The sequence below is a fragment of the Hemitrygon akajei genome, unplaced genomic scaffold (genome assembly GCF_048418815.1).
Source record: "Hemitrygon akajei unplaced genomic scaffold, sHemAka1.3 Scf000100, whole genome shotgun sequence".
Classification (NCBI taxonomy): Eukaryota; Metazoa; Chordata; class Chondrichthyes; order Myliobatiformes; family Dasyatidae; genus Hemitrygon; species Hemitrygon akajei.
This window is the reverse complement of record NW_027331986.1, coordinates 1,999,758-2,025,130: the sequence shown is the minus strand read 5'-3', so window position 1 is coordinate 2,025,130 and position 25,373 is coordinate 1,999,758. Positions and strand designations below refer to the sequence as shown.

Below are 25,373 nucleotides of genomic sequence, written 5' to 3'. Positions count from 1 at the left end.
TAGTTGCAGGACCCAGACAGGAGTGATCCCTTTCAGCAAAGCCCCCAACTCTCTGTGTGGTTCCTCATAATGTCCTGTGAAAAGTCTCCCTCCAGCAAACATTTTTCCATGTGTCTCACTGTGCGCTGTGTCACGGTGGAACGTTTACCTGATCAAATCCCCGTGACTCAACAACGACATGACCCTACATAATATCAACCTTTGGTGGTAACAGCGGTTTCTTCACTTACCTTTCAGCTCCCTGGGAATATCCGGTACGGGCCGATGGACCGGAACACAACCTGTTCAGATTTAAACCATTTGACACATTTCAATTCCTCAAATTATAAGTATGTAATGTTTGAATCCAACATTATATTAATCTCTGATACTCTCTCACCATGTTCCTGTATTTCTTTCAGTATTTTGTCAAACTTTGGGACACCAATCCGCATTTTCACAAACGTTTCCCACATCACCCTCCGGGCGCGGGAGCCTTTCTCCATCACCAGGCTCAGGAGGAGTTTAGAACTGTCCGCCCGCTCTCCCTTATCAGCGAGATCAGAGATTTTCTGTGAAGAGTAATGGTGAACATATTGGGGACTGACAGATTCACACAGAGAATGAGAAGTAAATGATGTGCTCTGTAACGGGATCACACTGAGCAGTCACCCGGACGGGTGCTGATCCTGTCTGGACGTGGACTGTACATTCTGAGTGCAGAGCACACGGAGGGACATTCACCGTGAACCTGGTCCACCAGTCAATGAGATCCTGGCTGGTCTGTGACCTCCTCGTTGAGGTCACTCTCCGCTATTTATGAAGGGGGCAAGGGAACAAAAAGGAAATTATAGACTTGTCAGTTGTTCAGGTCGATTGTCAAGGATGAGGTTACAGAGTACCTGGAGGCATATGACAATATAGTGAGAACTCAGCATGGTTTCCTTAAAGGAAAATCCTGCCTGACAAACCTAGTTCAATTTTTTGAGCAAATTACAAATAGAGGAGACAAGGGCGATGTAGTGGATGTTGTGTATTTGAATGTTCAGAAGGCCTTTGACAAGGTGCTGCATATGAGGCTGCTAAACACTATAAGAGCCCATGGACTTATGGGAAAGTTACATACGTGGATAGAGCGTTGGCTGGTGGGCAGGAAGCAGAGAGTGGGAATAAAGGAATCCCATTCTAGTTGGCTGCCGGTTACCAGTGGTGTTCCACAGAGGTCCGTGTTGGGGTCGCTTCTTCTTACATTGTACATCAACGATTTGGATTATGAATAGATGGCTTTGTGGCTAAGTTTGCTGATGATATAAAGATAGGTGGAGGGGCCGGTAGTGCTGAGGAAACAGAGAGTCTGCAGAGGGACTTGGATAGATTTGGAGAATGGACAAAGCAGTGGCAAATGCATTACAGTGTTGGAAAGTGTATAGTCATGTACTTCTGTAGAAGAAATAAACGGGCAGACTATTATTTAAATGGAGAGAGAATTCAAAGTTCTGAGATACAATGGGACTTGGGAGTCCTCGTGCAGGATACCCTTATGGTTAACCTCCAAGTTGAGTCGATGGTGAAGAAGGCGAATGCAATGTTGGCATTCATTTCTGGAGGAATAGAGTATAGGGATGCGATGTCGAGGCTCTATAAGGCACAGGTAAGACCTCACTTGGAATACTGTGTGCAGTTTTGGGCTCCTTATTTAAGAAAGGATGTGCTGACGTTGGAGAGGGTTCAGAGAATATTCACTAGAATGATTCCGGGAATGCCAGGATTAACATATGAGGAACGTTTGACCGCTCTTGGACTGTACTCCTTGGAGTTTAGAAGAGTGAGGGGGCCCCTCATGGAAGCATTTCGAATGTTGAAAGGCATGGTCAGAGTGGATATGGCGAAGTTGTTTCCCATGGTGGGGGAGTCTAGTACGAGAGGACATGACTTAAGGATTGAAGGGCGCCTATTCAGAACGGAGTTGCGAAAATTTTTTTTAGCCAGAGGGTGTTGAGTCTGTGGAATCTTTTGCCACGGGCGGCTGTGGAGGCCAAATCCTTGGGTGTATTTAAGGCAGAGATTGATAGGTATCTGAGTAGCCGGGTCATCAAGGGCAATGGTGAGAAGGTGGGGGAATGGGACTAAAGGGGAGATTGGATCAGCTCAAGATAAAATGGCGGAGCAGACTCGATGGGCCGAATGGCTGACTTCTGCTCCTTTGACTTATGGTCTAAATCAGAAAATAACGATGGCAGATGAAGAAAGAAATCAGGAAGGTTTTTTTTTACAACAGAGTGAGCAGTTGCAAAGAAGTTGCAGAAAAGATGATGTGATTCATCTCCTCAGTCCGCCAGCGTCCAACATGACAGCGGATTACCGGCTGACACCTGATGCCTTTCCTTTGCCTTTTCCAGTGGAGGTTTATTCAGTGATTACACATTACAACATGACAGTACTCCGCGATTCACACTGTTTGCAGTTACAGTTTGTAACACAATCATCTCCACACAGAACAAAACACACTCGAGCTGTTGTGGCATCCAGTAATAATGCCCCGGTTCTCATTGACATTCTGCCGTCACGCTGCACGGTCTTCCCAAACCGAAACCTCCTGTCATATTTCCATTTCATACTGTAAGCCCACACAACTGCAGTATTTAATTCCCAGTTGTTCTTTTATCTAATTTAATATCTGATGAGTCAGAGTTCCGACACCCATCAGTCCTGTGATGTGTGAAAATTTAAACCCATTCTCCCTCCCACTCACCCGATGTTCCTCTTCACTGAACTGATTCTCGGCCGTTAACGCCAGGCTCACTCCGTGCACCCCTCCTTCCATCGCCTGCTCCAGCCTGTCCCGGTAGAAGTTCGACAACTGCAGGAGCTGGGAATCGTCCCAGCTTGCCAGGAGCTCGGTGATTACTGAGCTCGGACCTGTGAAGGACAATGGGAAAAATTAAAGAAAATAATGACCCCATATTGGGCAGCAGATTTCTCTCTGGAAGCCAAAGATCGCCAAACACATCCGAAATATATATATATGATGAGGCGGGGAGTAGGAACAGCCTCGGGCCGGGGGTTGGGGGGCGCCAATCCGGGGTAGGGGTCGGAGGGGTTATAGTTCCATCTGTTGAAGACTGCTCTTTTGTTTCCGGGAATATACCTCTCTGTTTGGAAAGGACTCTGCTTATTCCTGAGAATATATTAACCCATCACCATCACTCTCCTGGTACTGCCCATCACCACCGCTTTGCTCTGGGTTACTGTCTGCCTGCCTGGTCAACACTTTCCTCAGCAAATCTCTGGGATTTCTCACAAAATGCTGCAGGTACTCAGCAGGTCAGGCAGCATCTATGGAGGAGAATAAACAAGCAACGTTTCAGGCCAAGGCCCTTCATCGGACTGGAAATTGGGGGCCAGAAATTCTAGATATTGTCACATTACTTTCTATTCCTCGTGGTTCTGACCCGAAACGTCAACTGTTCATTCATCTCCATGGATGCTGCCTGACTTGTTGAGTTTCACCAATATTTTGTGTGATTTTCTATAGTGTTTATGGAGACATGATCACAGCAATGCTTCGCTGCCAGCTTGCATTCAGCCTGAGAAATTGAACTGTTAAGTCAACTGACTCTGATGACTAGCAGTAATAGTTTTATATTTAGTTGTTCATTTCTGCCACAGTGTCGGCTTGGTTTTCCATTTGTGAGTCTTAGTCAACGGCCCTGTTTGGCTTAGTGTTTATTGGTTTCTTTTTCCCTATAACACTGTTGGTAATAAAGTCTGTGAGCTATCGACCTGTTAGTGGTTCTTTTAGTTGTTCTTTTCAGCCGCAATGGACCCAGCAAACTATCGATCCGCGTTAGAGCCTCTTACTCCGCACTTGGGCAATATCCGAACCGGGTGACTAAAAGACTTGTGTCAACGTGAAAACATCTCTGTAAAGTGATCTAAATTAACACTAAATATAAAACGCAATGTGATTAATTGCTTAAGTATTCATCCTCCTTTAGTATGACACAACAAATCAGCACTGATGCAGCCAATTGGTTTTAGAAGTCACATAATTTGTTGAATTGAGATCTGTTTTCGGACACCAGTGTGCAGTCAAGATGCCTCATTGATTGTAGTAAAACTACAACTGTATCTGGAAGGTCCAACTGTTGGCGAGTCAGTATTCTGGCACAAGTGACACCCTGAGGACAGAAGAACACTACAAGCAACTGCATTAAAGGGTTATTATAAAGCACAAATCAGGAGATTGATACAAGAAATTTCCAAGTCGCTGAATATCTCTTGGAGTACAATTCAGTCAATCATCAAGAAATGGGAAGAATATGGCATCGCTGTAAATTTGCTTAGAAGAGCTTTCCTCAAAAACTGAACGACTGTACAAGAGGAGGACTGGTGAGGGAGGCCACCAAGAGACCAAAAACAACTGTGGAGAAGTTACAAGCTTCAGTGACTGCGCAGACAACTGTTGCCTGGACACTTCAGCAGTCACAGCTTCATTGGAGAGTGGCAAAGAGAAAGGAAGCGTTGAAAATAACTCATTGTGTTGAAAATAAGTCTTGGCCAGTGTTTGCCAGAAGTCATGTGGGAGGCCCTGAAAGTTGCAAGGCCGATGAAACCAAAACTGAGCTTCCTGACCATCAAACTAAATGCTATATTTGATGTAAGCCAAACACCAAACATCATCAAAATCACACCATCCTTACCAGGAAGAATCATGCTTTGGAGACGTTGCACTGCAGCAGACTCTGAAAGAGTTGTAGAGGTAGAGGGTAAAAGGTATGCAGCAAAATACCGGGAAATCCTGAAGGAAAACCTGATGTAGTCTGCTGGAGAGCTGCGAGTTGGGAAAGTATTTGATTTGCAGCGAGACAATGGTTCCAAACATAAAGCTAAAGCTATACAGGAAGAGGTTAAAAACAACAAACTTACTGTCCTGGAGTGGCCAAGTGTGAGTACAGACCTCAATCAAACTGGGTATTTTTGGCTGGAAGTGAAAACGGCTGTTCACACACGATTCCCATGCAATATGACAGAACTTGAGCAGTTTTTGTCAAGAAGAATGGGGAAACATTACAGTGTTCTGATGTGCAAAGCTGATAGAGATCTACCCACACAACTCAAGCTTGTAACTTATGCCCAAGTTTGATCTACTAAACATGGACTAGAAAGGGTGAATACTTATGCAATAAGTTATATCAATTTCACAACCCCTGTCGGTGATATTAAACCTGATTTTTATTTTGAGAAGTTGTATCTGACAGTTGTGTAATTTTTTTATGTCGGTTATTCATCCTGTCCCAGGTTATGTTAACCTAAGTGTGCTGGAATCCACATGGTGTTTTCTAAAAGTTGAGTTGCTATTTCCATTCTTATTCTTCTTTATCAGTTTCAGACCGAGATATTATGCCAAAGGAACACAGCAGAGTGAACGTGTTTATTGCCTTTGCTACATTGTTATTATTCAGCTCTGACAGACTTTCGTTAGCCCTGAAGTAAATTCTGTTGAATGATTTATCTTTATCACAAACTGATCTAACTTCTTTGCTTGTTGATATCCTAAATATACTTATATGTCTCATACTCATCTATCTGCTATATTGAATCCTGATGCTTTGTCATATACTACTAGCTCTCCAGCACCTTTCGTAATGTTTATGTTCTATACTTTTCTCGTCTAAAGCTAATGTTTATATGTTTGGAAATTAGATCCATTATTTGAATTAATTGTTTTAGCTTTACAGATGCAAGAACGAGTGATGTTGTAAATGTTTCAGAAGTATTGGGTGTATATATTAGAAAGTTTTATTAACCACGAGTCAGGGACAGAATCAAATGTTCAAATATGTTTTTGATAGTCGATATAAAACACAGAAGATTTCAGCTTTTCCTCAAGGCTTGATATAGAATTACATAATTTATTATCATTTGTCCCTTAAATCCCTTCATAACGTAACAGTATCTTTTCTGTCCTTCTGTATGTATACTCGGGTTATCTCAATGACTGGTTATCAGTTGCAATATGCACGAGGTTATAAGTTTATATATAAGATTGTCTTATTATTAATAAGAGTGAATTATAACATAGTTGCTGACCATCAATAGTCTTATAAATGCAGAATTAAAGCTGTCCTTGAGGCTGGTGGTACATACCTTCAGCCTTTTATATCTTCAGCTCAATGAGAATATGAAAGAGTGAATGTTAGAGTTGGTTAAGGTTCAGCAGCAAGGCTTTGGATGGGGGAAGTAGCAACTTACTAACTTGATTGAGTTCTTCCAGGAAGTGACAAACTGATGGATGAAGTTACACATGGATATTACCTACTTGGATATTAGTCGGGTGTTTGACAAGGTCCCACATGGGAGTCTCATACAGAAAATTAACATGCTTGGCCTTTTGGATTCATAGTCACCTTCCCTTTAGCAGACATATGGTAGTGAGGCTTAACCTGACTGGCGATCTTTGACCAGTCATGTTCCACAAGGAGCCACACTGAGATCGGCCATGTACACACATATGTCCTTTTCCCCAAGACTGTCCGCAAAACCTACCAGAAGGACTGCTTTGCCTGAAACGAACCACTCTAAACCCACTCGCTCACCTACTTCAATTTAGGATGGGAGTAAATGCTGGGGCTGTCAACGAGAGTGGCCTCTCAGATATGCTCTCTCCATCCTGGCGAAAACATTTCCCTTAATTCGTATCCTGGAAATGCTCTCTTCATCTGGACAGTTGCATTTCCTCCGATACACATCCTGGAAATCCTTGAAACATGTAGTATGTTTACTGTAGTGGGGTCACGGGTGCCCCACTACCATAAGTACCACACCCATACATTTCTCCTCTCCTCTGACCAACCTCTATATTTATAACCCTCCAACAAAGTCTCACATTTACCCTTCCCCGTACCACATTCTCTGAACACATCACCCTCACATTTCACTCACCCACTCCTTGTTGGGGACTTGACAATTCCATGTTTGATGAGCTTCCAAGTTGACAGCCAGTCGCTTCACTTGTGCTTGTTCCAGGGTCCTGCTCAGTTTCTGTGACGCTGTCCTATCCCCTGGGTCACAGACTGACCATTACTTAGATACACACACTGTCCCTTCCACAGGGTCACAGACTGACCATTACCTCGAGGTGCATGCTGTCCTGTCCCCTGGGTCACAGACTGATCATTACCTCGAGGCGCACGCTGTCCTGTCCCCTGGGTCACAGACTGACCATTACCTCGAGGCGCACGCTGTCCTATCCCCTGTGTCAGAGACTGACCATTACCTCGAGGCACACGCTGTCCTGTCCCCTGGGTCACAGACTGACCATTACCTCGAGGCGCACGCTGTCCTATCCCCTGGGTCACAGACTGACCATTTCCTAGATACGCACGCTGTCCTGTCCCCTGGGTCACAGACTGGTCATTACCTAGATACACACACTGTCCTGTCCCCTAGGTCACAGAATGACCATTACCTCGAGGCACACGCTGTCCTGTCCCCTGGGTCACAGACTGACCATTACCTCGAGGCGCACGCTGTCATGTCCCCTGGGTCACAGACTGACCATTACCTCGAGGCGCATGCTGTCCTATCCCCTGGGTCAAAGACTGACCATTACCTAGATACGCACGTTGTCCTGTCCCCTGGGTCACAGACTGACCATTACCTAGATACGCACACTGTCCTGTCCCCTGGGTCACAGACTGACAATTACCTCGAGGCGCACACTGTCCTGTCCCCTGCGTCACAGACTGACCATTACCTCGAGGCGCATGCTGTCCTGTCCCCTGGGTCACAGCCTGACCATTACCTCGAGGTGCACGCTGTCCTGTCCCCTGGGTCACAGACCGACCATTACCTCGAGGCGCACTCTGCCCTGTCCCCCGGGTCACAGACTGGACATTACCTCGAGGCTCACTCTGCCCTGTCCCCTAGGACACAGACTGACCATTACCTCGAGGCACACCCTGTCCTGTCCCCTGGGTCACAGACTGACCATTACCTCGTGACGCACACTGTCCTGTCCCCTGGGTCACAGACTGACCATTACTTAGATACACACACTTTCCCTTCCACAGGGTCACAGACTGACCATTACCTCGAGGTGCATGCTGTCCTGTCCCCTGGGTCACAGACTGACCATTACCTCGAGGCGCACGCTGTCCTATCCCCTGGGTCACAGACTGACCATTACCTCGAGGCACACGCTGTCCTGTCCCCTTGGTCACAGACTGACCATTACCTCGAAGCGCATGCTGTCCTGTCCCCTGAGTCACAGCCTGACCATTACCTCGAGGAGCACGCTGTCCTGTCCCCACGGGTCACAGACTGACCATTACCTCGAGGCGCATGCTGTCTTGTCCCCTTGGTCACAGCCTGACCATTACCTCGAAGCGCACGCTGACCTGTCCCCTGGGTCACAGACTGACCATTACCTAGATGCACACACTGTCCCTTCCACAGGGACACAGACTGACCATTACCTCGAGGCGCACTCTGTCCTGTCCCCCGGGTCACAGACTGGACATTACCTCGAGGCGCACTCTGCCCTGTCCCCTGGGACACCAGACTGACCATTACCTCGAGGCACACGCTGTCCTGTCCCCTTGGACACAGACTGACCATTACTTAGATACACACACTGTCCCTTCCACAGGGTCACAGACTGACCATTACCTCGAGGCGCATGCTGTCCTGTCCCCTGGGTCACAGACTGACCATTGCTTAGATACACACACTGTCCCTTCCACAGGGTCACAGACTGACCATTACCTCGAGGCGCACGCAGTCCTGTCCCCTGGGTCACAGACTGACCATTACCTCGAGGCGCATGCTGTCCTGTCCCCTGGGTCACAGACTGACCATTGCTTAGATACACACACTGTCCCTTCCACAGGGTCACAGACTGACCATTACCTCGAGGCGCACGCAGTACTGTCCCCTGGGTCACAGACTGACCATTACCTCGAGGCGCATGCTGTCCTGTCCCCTGGGTCACAGACTGACCATTGCTTAGCTACACACACTGTCCCTTCCACAGGGTCACAGACTGACCATTACCTCAGGATTGCAGGAGACAATGTGCCGAGTGGACATTTAGCAGGTTTACCATCATTAGCTGCAGAGCAAAATACAGGCGCAGAAATCTCTTGTGACAAGGTTATAAACTGTTGGTTGAACCAGTTGAAATAGCCTGTACTGTTCTGGTACCAATACTACAGGAAGGATGTATTAGTACTTGACAGATTGTTGATTGAATATTCTATTTACAAAAGATTGAATCGGATGAGAACATTTTCTGACTCAGAGAAAATCATTTCAGCATATCAGCATTGAAGCTCCTTAAAACTCTTTTGAGAAATGTCGTTCACCATTTGTCCACAGCCTAGACTTTCACTGGGGTGTTAAAACACCGAAACACACCACAAATTTACCTACAATGAGCTGTCTCCTGATCGTCAGAAATTCTGAACGTTGGCAATGTTCTCGGCTCGGCTACAGAAAACAGATATCGGAAACTGCCTTCATCTCCTTGGCGCAGCCGTCAACAAAACCAAGAGGAAGTTGACAGCTACCCTACCAAAACCTGAAATGCTGTGTTATCAGACAATCCCTGAAATCCCGGAAATGCTTCAATCATCTGGCTCTGAATTTTATAAATGAAAGTTCGAGATGTCTTTCACCTCTGAACACGCCCTGATGTACAACAATCCCTGAACCTGGACTTTAACGTAACAAACAAAACATTTTTGTGGGTGTTTTACTCTCAGCCACCTGATTCAGGATACCCTGCTGCTTCCACTCAGGTGAAGATTTGCACGGTGACCTGAGTAATTCCACCATTACCGGTGACAGGTCCCTGCACTGGAACTGTTAAATCGATCGATTATTCAATACCACTTTTCCATGGGATTCAATGACCATGTTCGATGAAACTTTTCTGTGCCGGTTAGCATCTGTGTAAGTTACTTCGTCTGAACTATTGTGCACAAACACGACGGAAGTTTAATTATAAAGATCCCTGTTATCTTACCTGAAGTCATTTTGATTCCGACTGACGAATTCTGGTTGTTGTTTTCTTGTTTACTCTTTGTTCCCGGTGTAGAAAAGCTCCACCTGCGGGTGATGGTCTGAATTACACACAAGCAGACAGTGAGTCAGAGACACGATTACTTTATAAATATGACAGAGCCTACATCCCCTGTATCAGAACAGCAGTTGGCTTAGGGACCAACCATTCCCCTTTCCCATCAACTTCCACACCATGTCTGTATGTCTGTCCAGTGATAACTGGTGCATCCTTCTGACAGAGTCACACAGCAACAGAGCACAGATACAGACCCTTCAGCCCAATTAGAAAGTGCTAACCACATTGCCCACAGAGATAATCCTAATTTCCTGTTTTGAGCCCATTTCCCTACTGGCCTCCTCACTGCATCTTCACATCCCAACTGCTTCTGGAATTATACAATTGTGTTGCCTCATCCACTTCCTCTGACAGGTCCCTCCACATCATCACAAAACTCTGCGTGAAACGCATGCTGCTCGTGTTGATTTTCCAATCTGTTTGCTATTGCTTAACCCAATTAGATCCTTTATAAGCTACAATAATCTTCATCATGAAAACCATCTATTAATTTTGGGTCATCAGTGAACTTACTGGTCAAGCCTTGTGCATTTGCATTCAAATCATTGCTATCAAATAACGAATATCAAATGTCCCAACTTGTAGCCTTGCGGTCCTTTTTCAAGGAAAATCCTTCAACCAGCCCTCTTTGCTTACTACCTTCGAGGCAATCTTGAATCCATCTAACTTTCTCTCCCTGGACCGGATGTGAACTTATCTTCCAGACCGAGCTTTCATGTGGCACCTTGTCAAAGGCTTTGCTGTAGTTCAATGTACAACATCCATTCCCGCACCCTCATTGACACTTATCTTCAAAAAACTTAAGAAGTCTTGTTAAACACAATTTTACATGCACAATGCTATGGTGTCTCCTGATCAGTCTCTGTCGATCCAAATGTCGATGCATGACTGTCACATATTGTGGAAAGTTATTTCTGGTAACTCCCCTACCCTTTTCGCCACTCACCATCAAAACGCCGAAGTGGCAACCCGTAGTAAGATAATATTTCCCCAAATGCTCAAAATTCGTCTTCCCAAGTAACCATTCCAAGAGTTTGCCCAGCACCGATGAGACGCTCAATGGTCTATAATCCCCAGGATTATATATATTACGTTCATAGAATGACAGAACAAGTTATGCCATCCTCTAATGATTACTACGCCTGTGGCCAGAGAGGACACAAAGATCATTGCCAATGTCCTTGTAAACTCCTCCCTCACTTCCTGTGGTAAAGTGGTATATATTGGATGCTTCAACAATACCTCTTTCTGAACACTGCCATGCTACTATGCTACGTCACAATCACTGTCCATCTCATTGGTAACTCTGAATCAAAGCATTCATTAAGCAGCTCACCTATCACTGCATCCTCCAGGCACGTTTCCACCTTTACTCCTGAGTATTCCTACCCTCAATCTATTCACCCTCCTCTTCTTCACCTACACCTTGGGCTCTCCTACATCATATTTCCCAAGAACTTCGCAAGTTCACTTTGACCTCCAAGTCAGTTCTTAAGCTACTTCAAGGCTACCTTATAAATCTCTAGAGCCTTGCTTGAATGTTGCTTCTTTTTTCCACTTGCCTAGAAGTTCTAATCTCTTGTGAACCATGTTTCTTTTCTTTGAACATTCTTCCCCTTTCTGAAGCGACCTTCACAGTTCCATTGTGCATTTGTCTGTGAAAATGTTTTCCCAATTTGGAGTGATTGCAACTGGGTCTGACAGAGGTATAACTGGTACTTCTGGGCACATTCAGTCACACTCAAACTATTTCCTAGCTTCCTTTGTACAGACATGTAATGTCTAAAGGACGAGTATTTGAGTGAATGAGACTCACCAAACTTTCTCCTGACTGAATGAAGGGAAACTCTGAGCCAGCAGGGTTTCTCCAGCTGGTGCTCTCAGTCTTCGGCTCGTTCAATTATTGCTGTTCCCTCGTCTTCAGTTGTTCTTTGTTTCCAGTTGTGGGCTTTTCTTCCAATAAATCCCTTAGCACAGGTCTAACTTTAATCAGAGAGATAACGAAGCACGTTAACAATACAAAGAAGAACCAAACATTTCAGTTTAATGTTCTTGAAAACAAAACTCTTTGAAATTTAAATCTTGAACACAAATATAATTATCCGTGTGATGAAATCTGTAACTGTCCTGCACATTTTTTCAAAACCTCACACGGGATATAAAAGAACACACATAAAGCTGGAGGATCTCAGCATGCCAGGCAGCATCTATGGAAAAGAGTACAGTCGACATTTCATTTCTAATCCAGTCAGCATCTTCAGCAAACTGTTCTGCACCCTCTCCAGCTGGAATGTTTGCATGACAGGTTTTTCACTGACCCTCGGCACATGAGAATAATAAACGAGTCTCCACTTTAATTGTGTGGCAATATTAGACAGACTGAGCTTCTGCTCTGGAACTTCTGGGGGAAGAATTCGCTGAAGTGTACAAATGTTTGCGAAGCCCGTAAAAATGGAAAGCCTTCATTCTTGCATTAATAGGGTTATATACCTGGAGACATTTGCTGCTCTTCGGCAATCCGTAACACTGGAATGGAGTCAAGGAAAAACGAAAGCCCACCCACAATGCGAGGACGTGACATCTACGGATCTCACTCCCTGATCTGAACGGAAGAAAGATTAAACTGCACAACCACGAGGAACAAGCCCTCAAATGCAAGGAACTGCGCACGTGACGTCAGATGAGCCAAATGGCCTAATTCTGCCCTAATATTTTATGGCTTTGTCTGGGGGCGCCAGAGTGACGTCACGTGTGGGTGAGAGCTTGTATTCAAAAGCTGGTTAGTGGAGGTTTTAATGATTTCAGGGGAAGAACGAAGGAAACTTAACGGGTTTCATCACTGAATCCGATGTTTTGTGATGTAAAGTCCCTTGCCAGGTGCCCTGCTCTGCGATGTTGTCCGTAGAGTGGGCGGTGTGGTACTTGTCTCGAGTTGGGTCACAAAACCCAGAATGTTTCTGGGGAAGAGTTTCCAGGGTGATTTGATTTGAGATGGTTCGGTCATTGCTGTGTCTCGTTGTTTAGTATTTTCAAAAACAACAGTTTTACTGCTGTAAACAGGAATTGCCAGCGGGGAAACACAGATTCGTATCAGTTAACAGAAGACCTCTCGTCCCTGCTGTCCTTGCCTCCCGGCAATCTGAACACTCCGACAGTGAGCGAATCAATCAGACAGCTGATCGATGAGGTGGATTATATCTCTTGGTCGTTGAAGTTCGCCCAGAGTCGGTTGGACGGAGTTGATGTGAAGTTTGGAGGGTGTCACAGTGAATGAACCCACACCCGAACGTTCTGTGTTGTCCCTCCGACGTCCTGCCACAGGTGGCGCTGCGAGGACCTCCTGCAGATCAGAGCACAGTGCCGATCCCAGCGGATGCCGGCAGTTCTCCTGATCGGGCGGCGGTGAGGAATGGGCGGATCGCGGGTTTGTGTAAGTTGAAGGTCGGTTGCAGTGGGTAAGGGCCGGGACTGAATCAGTCATCTGGGGGGTCCGGGGTCGCCAGTGCTGCAGGCCTGGTTTCAGTTTTGCGCCCGAGCCGGGAACGTATGATCAGTTAGTTATGATACCCAAGCTGAGAGTGTAGATGTGGGTGAAGGGAATCTGTCCACGGGTTCGATTGTGGGTTGAACGATGTGAAGGATGTGGGGCTATTGGCGGGGTGGGGGGAGGTTTGGGGCTTACGGATTATCGGACGCAGCGTACCGGGAAGGATGGGTCCCGAGGCAAATCAAGTTGTAAACAACGGAGGATCTTTCTCTTTGGATCAGACATGATACGCGTCCTTTCAGGAAGCAGCAAGCTCCTTTTTATATTAGTTACTGTCTAATCTTGCTGTTAACATTGAGTTTGTTACAGGGTCCCAGAGTCTGCAAACAGATTATTGTTAGGAAGCAGAAGTTCACGGTGAGAAGCTGTTTCTTGGACTTGAGTAACGTACTAAGTGATGTTCCCGGGGTTACACCCATTCCTACTTGTCGTGTATATCGATAATTTGGTTAAGAAGGTACAGGATATGGTTAGTAAGTCGGCACAAATTAAATTCAAGCAATTACATTTCTGAAAGACAGTAAGTATAAACAAACCCCTCTCATTCCCGCTCCCCACTCAGAACTGACCAAAAGCTACTTCAAAACACACAAAAGCTTGAAATGAGCAAACACTGATGGAATGTGAGTGGCTTTAAAGAGCTGGGCTGCTGACAACACATTACCAGACTTGGAGTGATTGCAGAGGCATACCTGGCACATTCAGTCTCATTCCAATTATTTCCTACCTTCCTTTGTATAGATATGTAATGTCTGAAGGACCAGTGTTTGACTAAAAGAGACTCACCAGACTTTCTGCTGACCGAATCAATGGAATCTCTGAATCAGGAGGGTTCTCTCCAGTCGGTGCTCTCAATCCTCGAACCGGTTCACTTGTTGCTTTTCCCTCGTTTTCAGTCGTGGTTTCCTTCCAGTTGGGGTTTTTCTTCCAATAAATCTCTTACCGCAGGTCTAACTTTAACTAGACAGATAATAAAACACATTAGCAATACAAATGTGAAAAAATATTTCTGTTTATCGAAGTTTAAATGTTGAAGACAAATATAACAATCTCAATGAACAAATCTGAAATTGCCCCTCGCACTTCACAATGCCTGATATGGGATACGAAGGAGTCATCGTTCAGTTATGGTCCGACACAAGATGTAGGAGGAGACATAGATGATTCTGTCCATCGAGTCTGCTCCAACATTCAACCATGATTTTTATTCCAACACCATATTCCTGCCTTCATCCTGCAACCCTGAAGCTACTGAGCAATCACGAACATATTTACATCTGCCATAAATATACGCAAAGAGCAGCCTCCACCCCTATCTGCGGCAATAGTTTCCACACAGCAGCCGTCCTTTAACTGAAGAGATTTTTCTCAAGCACGTCTGCAGGCCCGGATGGTGTCAGCCCCAGTGTGGTCAACGCCTGTGACACCCAGCTAGGTGGAGTACTTCACCATGTCTTCAAACTGAGCCTGAGTCTCCAGAGGGTTCCTGTTCTGTGGAAGACGTCCTGCCTCGTCCCTGTACCGAAGACGCCGCGTCCCAGTGGCTCCAGTGACTACAGATCGGTGGCATTGACCTCCCACATCATGAAGACCCTGGAGAGACTTGTTCTAAAGCAGCTCCGGCCTATGGTTAGGCCACACTTAGACCCCCTCCATTTTGCCTATCAGCCCCGACTAGGAGTTGAGGATGTCATTGTCTACCTGCTAAACCGTGTCTACGCCCACCTGGACAAGAAGGCGAGCACTGTGAGGGTCATGTTTTTTGACCTCTCCAGTGCGTTCAACACCACCCGCCCTGCTCTGCTGAGTGAGAAGCTGACAGTGATGCAGCTGGATGCTTCCCTGGTGTCATGGATTATTGATCACCTGACTGGCAGACCACAGTACGTGCGCTTGCAACACTGTGTGTCAGACAGAGTGGTCAGCAGCACTGGGGCTCCACAGGTGACTGTCCTGCCTCCCTTTCCCTTCACCATCTATACCTCGGACTTCAACTACTGCACAGAGTCTTGCCATCTTCAGAAGTTTTCTGATGACTCTGCCATAGTTGGATGCATCAGCAAGGGCGATGAGGCTGAGTACAGGGCTACGGTGGGAAACTTTGTCGCATGGTGCGAGCAGAATCATCTGCAGCTTACTGTGAAAAAAAAAACTAAGGAGCTGGTGGTGGACCTGAGGAGCGTCAAGGCACTGGTAACCCCTGTTTCCATCCAAAGGGTCAGTGTGGACAGGGTGGAGGATTACAAGTACCTAGGGGTACGAATTGATAATAAACTGGACTGGTCAAAGAACACACTGAGGCTGTCTACAAGAAGAGTCAGAGCCGTCTCTATTTCCTGAGGAGACTGAGGTCCTTTAACATCTGCCGGACGATGCTGAGGTTGTTCTACGAGGCTGTGGTGGCCAGTGCTATCATGTTTGCTGTTGTGTGCTGGGGCAGCAGGTTGAGGGTAGCAGACACCAACAGAATCAACAAACTCATTCGTAAGGCCAGTGATGTTGTGGGGGTGGAACTGGACTCTCTGACGGTGGTGTCTGAAAAGAGGATGCTGTCCATGTTGCATGCCATCTTGGACAATGACTCCCATCCACTCCATAATGTACTGGTTAGGCACAGGAGTACATTCAGCCAGAGACTCATTCCACCGAGATGTAACACTGAGCGTCATAGGAAGTCATTCCTACCTGTGGCCATCAAACTTTACAACTCCTCCCACGGAGTGTCAGACACCCTGAGCCAATAGGCTGGTCCTGGATTTATTTCCACTGGCATAATTTACTTATTATTACTTAATTATTTCTGGTTTTATTTTGCTATATTTCTACTCTATTCTTGGTTAGTGCAGCTGAAACCAAACCCAGTTTCCCTCGGGATCAATAAAGTCAGTCTGTCTGTCTGTATGTCTGTCTGTCATCACAATTTTAATGGTAGACGTCTTTATTCTGAGACGTTGCTCTCAGATCACAGTCTCTCTGTCTAATGGAAACATCATCTCCATGCCCAGTGTATCCTGGCTTTTCAGCATTCGGTAGGTTTACTTAACAATACATCCCCCCACCATCCCCACCGTCCCTCTGAAACCCATTGAGCACAGGTCCAGAACCATCAAATGCTCCTCATACATAAAGCTGATCATTCTTGAGATTATTCATGTGAACCTTGTTAGCAACATCTGCACTAAACAGATTCCCAGGAACAACAGGCAAATTGATATCAGAACAATTTAGTGCGAGAAGCTGTGGTTTGTTTACTGTACGACTATCACAGCACCAGCTATTTCCATTCCCAGTTTAAATCAGGTCCATTTCAGGAAATATAAAGCAGTCCAGGGTGCACGTAATAAAAGGAAACTGGAATTACCAGGAACACTCAGCAGGTAAGGAACAGCTGTGGGGAGAGGAACAAATTTGACGATTGAGGTTTACACCTTTCGTCACAATTACTTCAAACATTTTGTTTTTACTGCTGATCTCCAGCATCCTGAGTTTCTGTTAGATTTTCTCTGCCTGGCAGGCGTGTGAGAGTGAGGGGGAATTTACAAACACGGTTTGAACAATGATCACCCAGATCGGAAATACTCGCTCAACACCTCATAAACCTGGGCAAGTTGACTCTCAGGTCAATTTTACTTGAATCTAAAACTATGATATCCCATGACCCAACCTCACAGGGTCACACAACTGAACCTGTCACTTACAGACGCCAGAAGCCTCGCACATCGTCCACACATCTCACAGCAAGTGGTGTATTCAGGGATATACCCACAACCAATGTCCAGACGCCCGAGACGTCTGATTAATTTGGAAAGAGGAGCATCATGTCCTTTCTATATAAGTACTAAGGATTACAGCCCAAACCTCAACTCGAGGACTCCTTGCTACCGGTATAATGATGCAGTGTTTCGGCCAATCAGAGTTCATAAACTACCACTCCATCAACCTATGGCCGAGGGGAACCTGATGGTCCTCTGAACGGACCAATGATCGGGCTGAATAACCTGGGCGAGAGTCACAAGACACTAGGGATACGTTTCACATTGTGTCCTGCAGCTGAACTGAACTCAATTTATTATTTTCTTATTTGTTAAATGAGGTCTTGCCCAGCACAATTGGCCATCACATTTCCTGTAGGCTAACAGGAATAAAATATTTTTAGTTTAAAATTGAAATAATAGGGCAGGAAACTCATTTCACCAGATTAGCTTTGTGGAAAGAGAAACTGTGGAAGACCCAATATCTGAACTGTGACTGTCTAAAATGCTGCCCGATCTGCTGAACGTGTTCAATATTCTCTCTTTTTTCTTTAAATTATGCACAGCTATTGACTGATTACAAGACGTTTCTGACGGCCTGAACAAAGTTGTACAAATGTAATGCCCATATTCATTAGTTTTGTCTTCATTCCAACACAGGGATAATACAGCCGATACAGTCAATGCTCATAACATTCTCCCCACCCCACTATCAGTCTGTTACATCTGCTCCCGAGGACGCTGTCACTCACTGAGTGACCGCGACCAGAGAACGATAACAATGAGCACCACTCCCTGCAAGTCACATGGGCTGTTACCCTGGCAACAGAGAAAGTGGCTCTCCAAAAATTACAAAAAATAAAGTAAGTGACTCAAATTTAAATGCTGTCAAGATTAACATTTCGCCATTTTGTAGTGTTGCAACTAAGATTGTAATTATTGATTACAGACTGGTCAGAAATTGACAAGAATTTTGAGATATATCATTGAGGTGGTGAAATACAGAACAGACAGGGTTTGAACAAGGTGGTTGATACATATCATTGAGCTGGTGGGATACAGGCTGGACAGAGTTTAAACAAGTTACGCAGGGAATGAGCAGATGGAACCAGATGGGACAAGGGATCATCATTAGTTTTCCCTGCATTCCAACACAAGAATTATTCAGTACACACAGTCAATGCTCACAAATCCTCCCCACCACTTCTTTAGTCCGTTACATCTGGTCCTGGGCCACTAACTCTCACTGAGCAACGGTGAACAGAGAGCGATATAAATGTTTACCACTCCCTACTGGTCACATGCGCTGTTATTCTGGCATGCAGAAAGAGGCTCTCCAAAAATGACCGAAAAAGTAAGAAACGGGTTCAATTTTAAATGCTCTGAGTCTCGTTATGACAAGATTAACATGATTCAATTTTACACGTACTTGTTCAAAATAAGTCTGTGAACCTTGGTTTTCAATAATTGGTGCGACCACCCCCCACCCCCACACCCTGTACAGCAATAACTTCAACCAAATGCTTCTGGTAACTGTTGATCTTGAAGCACATCGGCTTGGAGGAATTTTAGGCCATTCCGCGTTACAAAACTGCTTCAACTCTGGGATGTTAGTGGGATTCCTTGCCTGGACTGTTGCTTCAGGCCATACCACAACATCCCTATGGGATTAACGATAGGATTTTGACTTGGACATTCCAAAAACGAAATTTTCTTTTGAAATCACTCTCCTATCGATTTACTCTTGTCTTTCGGATCATTGTCCTGTTGCATTGTCCAACTTGAATTAAACCAGTTGACAGACTGATACCCTGACAGACTCTTGTAAAGTGTCTTAATATAAAATTAAAACAACGGCTATTTTATAACGTTGAAACTAAAATTGTAATGTTTGTCTTTACCTTACCTTATCCTGCATTAAACAAATCCTCTGCTATTTCTGGGTAACAAACACCGATCGTGAGGCAAAATACTTGAGAATGAGGACACGATAGCAGTTTCCAAAGATTACAGTCTAAACAGCAACTCTCCCAGGACTCCTTGCTCCGGTAATATGATGCAGTGTTTCGGCCAATCAGAGTTCAAAAACTAACACTCCATCAACCCATGGAAGAACAGGAGCCTCATGATCATCTGACTGGACCAATGATCGGGCTGTGAAACCAGGGCGTGAGTCAGCAGATACCGGGGATACGTTTTACATCGTCTCCAGCAGCTAAACTGAACTCAATTTATCATTATCTTATTGTTAAATGAGGTCTTGCCCAGCACAATTGGCTATCACATTTCCTGCAGGCTAACAGGAATAAAACGCTTTTAATATAAAATTGAAATAATAGTGCTGGACTCTTGTTTCATCAGATTAGATTTGTGGAAAGAGACCCGGTATCAGAACTGGGACTGTCCAAGTTGCTCCCCGATCTGATGAACACAACATCCTTCCTGCCCCACTATCAGTCAGTTACATCTGCTCCCAAGGCCACTAACTCTCAGTGGGGGGCAGTGACCAGAGAAAGAAAAATGAGCACCACTCCCTGCAGATCCTGTGGGCTGTTCCTGGCAACAGAGAAAGTGACTCTCCAAACATGACCAAAACAGGAAATAACAGACTCAACTTTAAAAGCTGAGAGTCTCCGTCTGATAAAGATTAACTCAGCGGCCATGTGGTAACCTTGAAACTAAAATTGTAGTGGCTGTCTTTACCCTAGCTCATGCTCTATTCAATAAATCCTCTTGTACTTCCAGGTAACAAACACCGATTTCAGAAATAACACAGTGAGACAAAATACCTCACAATGAAGACTGGACCGAGGTTGAACAAGATGGTTGATACATATCGTTGAGGTGGTGGGATCCAGACTGGACAGAGGTTGAACAAGATGGTTGATATATATCATTGAGGTGGTGGGATACAGACTGGACAGAGGTTGAACAAGATGGTTGATATATATCATTGAGGTGGTGGGATACAGACTGGACAGAGGTTGAACAAGATGGTTGATATATATCATTGAGGTGGTGGAATACAGACTGGACAGAGGTTGAACAAGATGGTTGATATATATCATTGAGCTGGTGGGATACAGGCTGGACAGAGGTTGAACAAGATGGTTGATATATATCATTGAGCTGGTGGGATACAGGCTGGACAGAGGTTGAACAAGATGTTTGATATATATCATTGAGGTGGTGGGATACAGACTGGACAGAGGTTGAACAAGATGGTTGATATATATCATTCAGGTGGTGGGATACAGGCTGGACAGAGCTTGAACCAGATGGGCAGGGGATGTGGAGATGGAACCAGATAGGAGAAGGAATCAAGGACGGTCGCTGATGGTACTCCAGCAATACACAGTTACTGAATTAATAGTAGATACTACTGTATGAAAGATTCTATAATGACCAAAACAGAACAACTGGATACTTGACATCTCCCCGAACCAAATGTTATCAACGCACCATGGAAAGGATCCCATCCAGACTTGACACCTTTGTCTGGCCACTGCTCTGCCCATGAGTGCAAGGAACTGCAGAGAGCTGTGGACACAGCTGAGCACATCATAGAAATTAACATCCCCTCCATGGACTCTGTCTACACTTCCCACCGCCTCAGTAAAGCAGACCTTGTACTTCAAAGATCCCCACAACCTGGGACATTCTCACTTCTCACCCATTCCGCATCGGGGAGAAGCTGCAAAAACCTGAAACCATGTACCACCAGGCTCAAGGACGGTTTCCATTCTGCTGTTATAAGCAAACTGAATGTCCCCAGTGTGATACGATGGACAGCTGACCTCACTGTTACTTGAAGTGACCTTACACTTTCTGCATGGCACTTTCTCTGGAACCATAATGATTTGTAATACTTATTTTTTTTACCTTCTATCACCTCAATGTACTGTTTAATGAATTGTGTGGTTGGTACGCAAGACAAGATTTCCACTGAACCTCTATACGTGACAATAATAAACAGATTTCCCATTTTCATGGAGTGGAAATTATTAGACAGCTTAGGTTGCCGGGTTGGATCTTCTGCAGGGAGAGTTAACTGAAGTGTAGAAATTATTTTTGGAGCCCGGACACATGGAAGCAATTATCGAACGCAGGTATCGATCCAGGTGAAGTTTGGATCTGCTACAGGTTCAGATGATGGGGATAAAGTTCCCGGGATACATCACAATGGATGGGTTCAGTCCCGGCCTCAGCACCTTAACCCACCCCTAGAACCACAGCACCAAGAGCTGAGTGGCAGCTCACCTTGGGAGCTTCGGTGTGAAGGTCCCAGAACCCGGACCCACCCAGCAGGTTCTGCCCGGGAAGCGGTGGAAGCCGGCTGTTCAGGGAAATAACGGGAATCACTGCCCAATGTCGCTTGGGTCCGCTCAATTCTCACCTACGGGATCTCTTTGGTCTCGCCCCACAGGGAATGATCTTTCCCCCGGCTTCCTGCCCCAGGAGGCGAGGTCACTCCTGATCGCAACCCCACAAATGATCCGCCGCATCCATCCACAAGAAATCACTGCCCATCCCGGGACTTAGCGTGTTGCAATGTGATCGTGCGTCATAGCGCGGGGGCAGGGCCTCAGAAACAAACCTGCAGATGCTGCCGATCTGCAGTGAAAAGGGAGCTGGAACAGGATCGTGTGATGGGTGCAGGGTCTCTCATTTAAAACAGTGTCTCTGCTTCTCGCTCCTCACACGCTGCCTGATCCACCTGCCACATTTTCCACTGAACTTCTATAAATGACAATAATAAACAGATTTCCCATTTTCATGGGGTGGATATTATCAGACAACCTGCGTTGCCGGGTTGGATCTTCTCCAGGGAGAGTTAAGTGAAGTATGGAATATTTTTTTCTAGGAGCCCAGATACATGGAAACAATTATCGAACCCAGGCATCAATCCAGGTGAAGTTTGGATCCACTACTGGGGCAGGTGATGGAGATAAAGTTCCCAGGATACATCTCAACGGATGGGTTCAGTCCCAGCCTCACCACTTCATCCCGCTACTAGGACCACAGCACCAGGGGCTGAGCGGCGGCTCAACTCAGGAGCTTCGGTGTGAAAGTCCCACTACCCGGACCCACCCAGCAGGTTTTGTCCGGGAAGCGATGGGAAGCCGGCTGTTCAGGGAAATAACAGGAATCACTGCCCAATGTAGCTCGGGACCGGCCTCAATTCTCACCTGCGGGATCTCGTTGGTCTCGCCCCACAGATAATGATCGTTCCCCCGGCTCCCCACCTCAGGGGGCGTGGTCACTCTCCTGATCCCAACTCCACACGACCCCCCACATCCATCCAAAAAAAAAAAATCACTGCCCGTCCCATGGCTGAGCATGCGCAATGTGATCGTATCTCATAGCGCGGGGGGCAGGGCCTCAGAAAAAAAAAAAAAACCTGCAGATGCTGCCGATCTGCGGTAAAAAGGGACCGGGAAACAGGATCGTGTGATGGACTCATGGTCTCTCATTTAAACCCGTGACTCTGCTTCTCGCTCCTCACACGCTGCCTGACACACCTGCCACATTTTCCACTTATCAAATTAACATCAGCTACATTTTTATTTTTTTCTCTCTGTATCATTCCCATCCCATCCCTGTACCACCTAGGTCACAGAAATACGGATTTGATTCCCATTACTGTCTAACAGATGATTCAGACCCAAAAAGGAATTGTGCAGTTTTCATTCAAATCACTTCTATGTTTACAAACACTAATTTCTATTCACATCCTCTGGGCTCACTGGACAGGAACACTGAAACATCAAGTGAGAAACGGCAGGAGAAGGCCATTCAGCCCCTTTAACCAATGACAATATGGTAGCAGCTCTCCCATCTCAGCCACATTTCTTCCCAATCCTCATTGACTCGATCTTTTCAGTCTCCACCCATCTCCCAGCCTCTTTATTCAGTGAGGGTGATCATTGAGACTTCACCGCCTCTGTGGTGGGGATTTACAAACATTCACTAACCCTGGAGTGGAGACATTTCCCCTCATCTCAGTCCGGGAGAGTCCACCCCCTTTTTCAGAGACTGGGATCCCTGGTTCAACCGGTAATGATGTTGTGCATTTCAATGCGTTCACCTCTCAGTCCTCGATTCTCTAAATGAATCACTGTCTATAACAAATACTCTCTGACGTCTTTGTTAATCCTCTGTGGAATTGTTCCATTGACTGCAGTCCGAATCACTCACCTCCCACTCCTGTCCACTTTCCCACCTCCCCCTTCACCTGGATCCACCTCTCACTCCCCAGCTCTTGCCCCATCCCCACCCCTCACCTCTTTTCTCTGACTATTTCCCGTCTACTCTCAGTCCAGAGGGAGGGTCTCGGCCCGAAATGTTGACGGTCCATTACCCTCCACAGATGCTGCCCGACCCATTGAGTTCCTCCGGCAGTTTGTTCTTTGGTCTGTATAACCCGTGTTAGTATGGGGAGCGGGGTTTTACACCATATTCCAGGTACAATCTCAACAAAGCACAAATAATTGTTAAATTCATTTTCATTCTTATACCCAGTAACTCTTGCAATAAATACAACGCACCTTTGTCCTCTCTCCCTACCAACTGCACATCAGTCCATCCACATTGAATCACACTCAGGATTGCGGTTTGTCCTACAGAAGTGTGTGATTTCACATTTCCCACATTGGGCTCCAGCTGACCTGTTGTTCCCACTCACTTATTTTGCCTCCATAACCCCGAAACCTTTCAACAAGAGACACAGAACATAGAACAGTACAGCACAGGAAGAGGCCCTTCGGCCCACAATGTTGTATTCAAACTATTCAGTTAATCAAATTGCCAACTAAACTAATCCCTTCTGCCTATACAATTTCCCCTCACATTCATGTGTCTATCTAAACAACTCTTAAAAGTCCCCGATATACCTGCCACTATCATCACACCAGGCAGCACATTTCACCAAACCACCACTCTGTGTAAAAAAAACACTTTCCCCTCACATCTCCTTTCAAACAACCCCCCTCACCTTAAATGCATGCATCTTGATCTTGACATTTCTACCCCGGGTAAATAGTTATTCTCTCTCTACTCTACCTATGTGTCTTGTAACCTTATTAACCTCCATCCTCTTACCCTAGCCTGCGTGGGTCCAGAGAAAACTGTCGAAGAAATCTCATAATCTTATACACCTCCATCGTCTTATTCCTGCGCCGCTCTGGAGAAAACAACACAAGTTTGTCCAACCTCCCGTTATAGCTCATGCCCTCTAATCCAGGCAGTGTCCTGGTAAACCTCATCTGCGCCTGCTCTAAATCCCCGACATCCTTCCGAGAATGGGGGCGACCAGAACTGTATGAAACACTTCAGATGTGGCCTAACTCAAGTTTTATGAAGCTGCAACATAACTTCCTGAATTTTGAATGCAATACCTTCACTAATAGAGGCAAGCATGCCATTTGCCTTCTTAACCACCGTGTCAATAGCCACTTTGAGGGAGCGATGAACTTGGGACTCCAAGATCCCTCTGCTCATTGACACTGTTAAGGGTCTTGTACTTAACAGTATATTAACTCTTTATAATTGACCTACCGAGATGCCAAGATGATCTTCACTATTCAAATCTCAGAGTTTTCGCAGGGACTGTTGAAGTTATTGACAAGTGTGCATGTACAGGAAGATGCAGGTACAGAATAGCATTGACTTGCAGCAACATCACAGGCAAGTACATTCAGATAACACATGGAACATAATTTATACAATTTTATGTCATTATCAATATAGTAATACAAGTTTTATATCATTAACAATATACAAATATAAATATGTTGTGTCAATAATCATAAATATACATTCTCTGCCATTAACAATGTACAAATATACATTTTTTTCAAGAACAGACTTGGAAATGTTGAATTTGGTCCCTCAGCCAAATTGTTGACACAGTTTGGGAAAAACTAGGCTCCAAGCAGCGGTCCCTACTACA

The 25,373-nt window shown here is 45.6% G+C and overlaps 1 protein-coding gene across 3 annotated transcripts in view; it reads right to left on the bottom strand.

Moving 5' to 3' along the window:
- Nucleotides 1-25,373, bottom strand: part of LOC140723084 (NACHT, LRR and PYD domains-containing protein 3-like) — a 767,011-nt gene that overhangs the window by 14,255 nt on the left and 727,383 nt on the right. For all 3 annotated transcript variants that reach the window (XM_073037702.1, XM_073037703.1, XM_073037704.1), the window contains 6 exons: nucleotides 14,457-14,630; nucleotides 11,940-12,106; nucleotides 10,010-10,106; nucleotides 2,732-2,898; nucleotides 380-551; nucleotides 231-281 (listed from right to left, as the gene is read on the bottom strand). In XM_073037702.1, coding sequence (XP_072893803.1) covers nucleotides 231-281; nucleotides 380-551; nucleotides 2,732-2,898; nucleotides 10,010-10,019 — 400 coding nt within the window. In that variant the 5' untranslated portion in view covers nucleotides 10,020-10,106; nucleotides 11,940-12,106; nucleotides 14,457-14,630. The remainder of the gene's footprint in view (nucleotides 1-230; nucleotides 282-379; nucleotides 552-2,731; nucleotides 2,899-10,009; nucleotides 10,107-11,939; nucleotides 12,107-14,456; nucleotides 14,631-25,373) is intronic.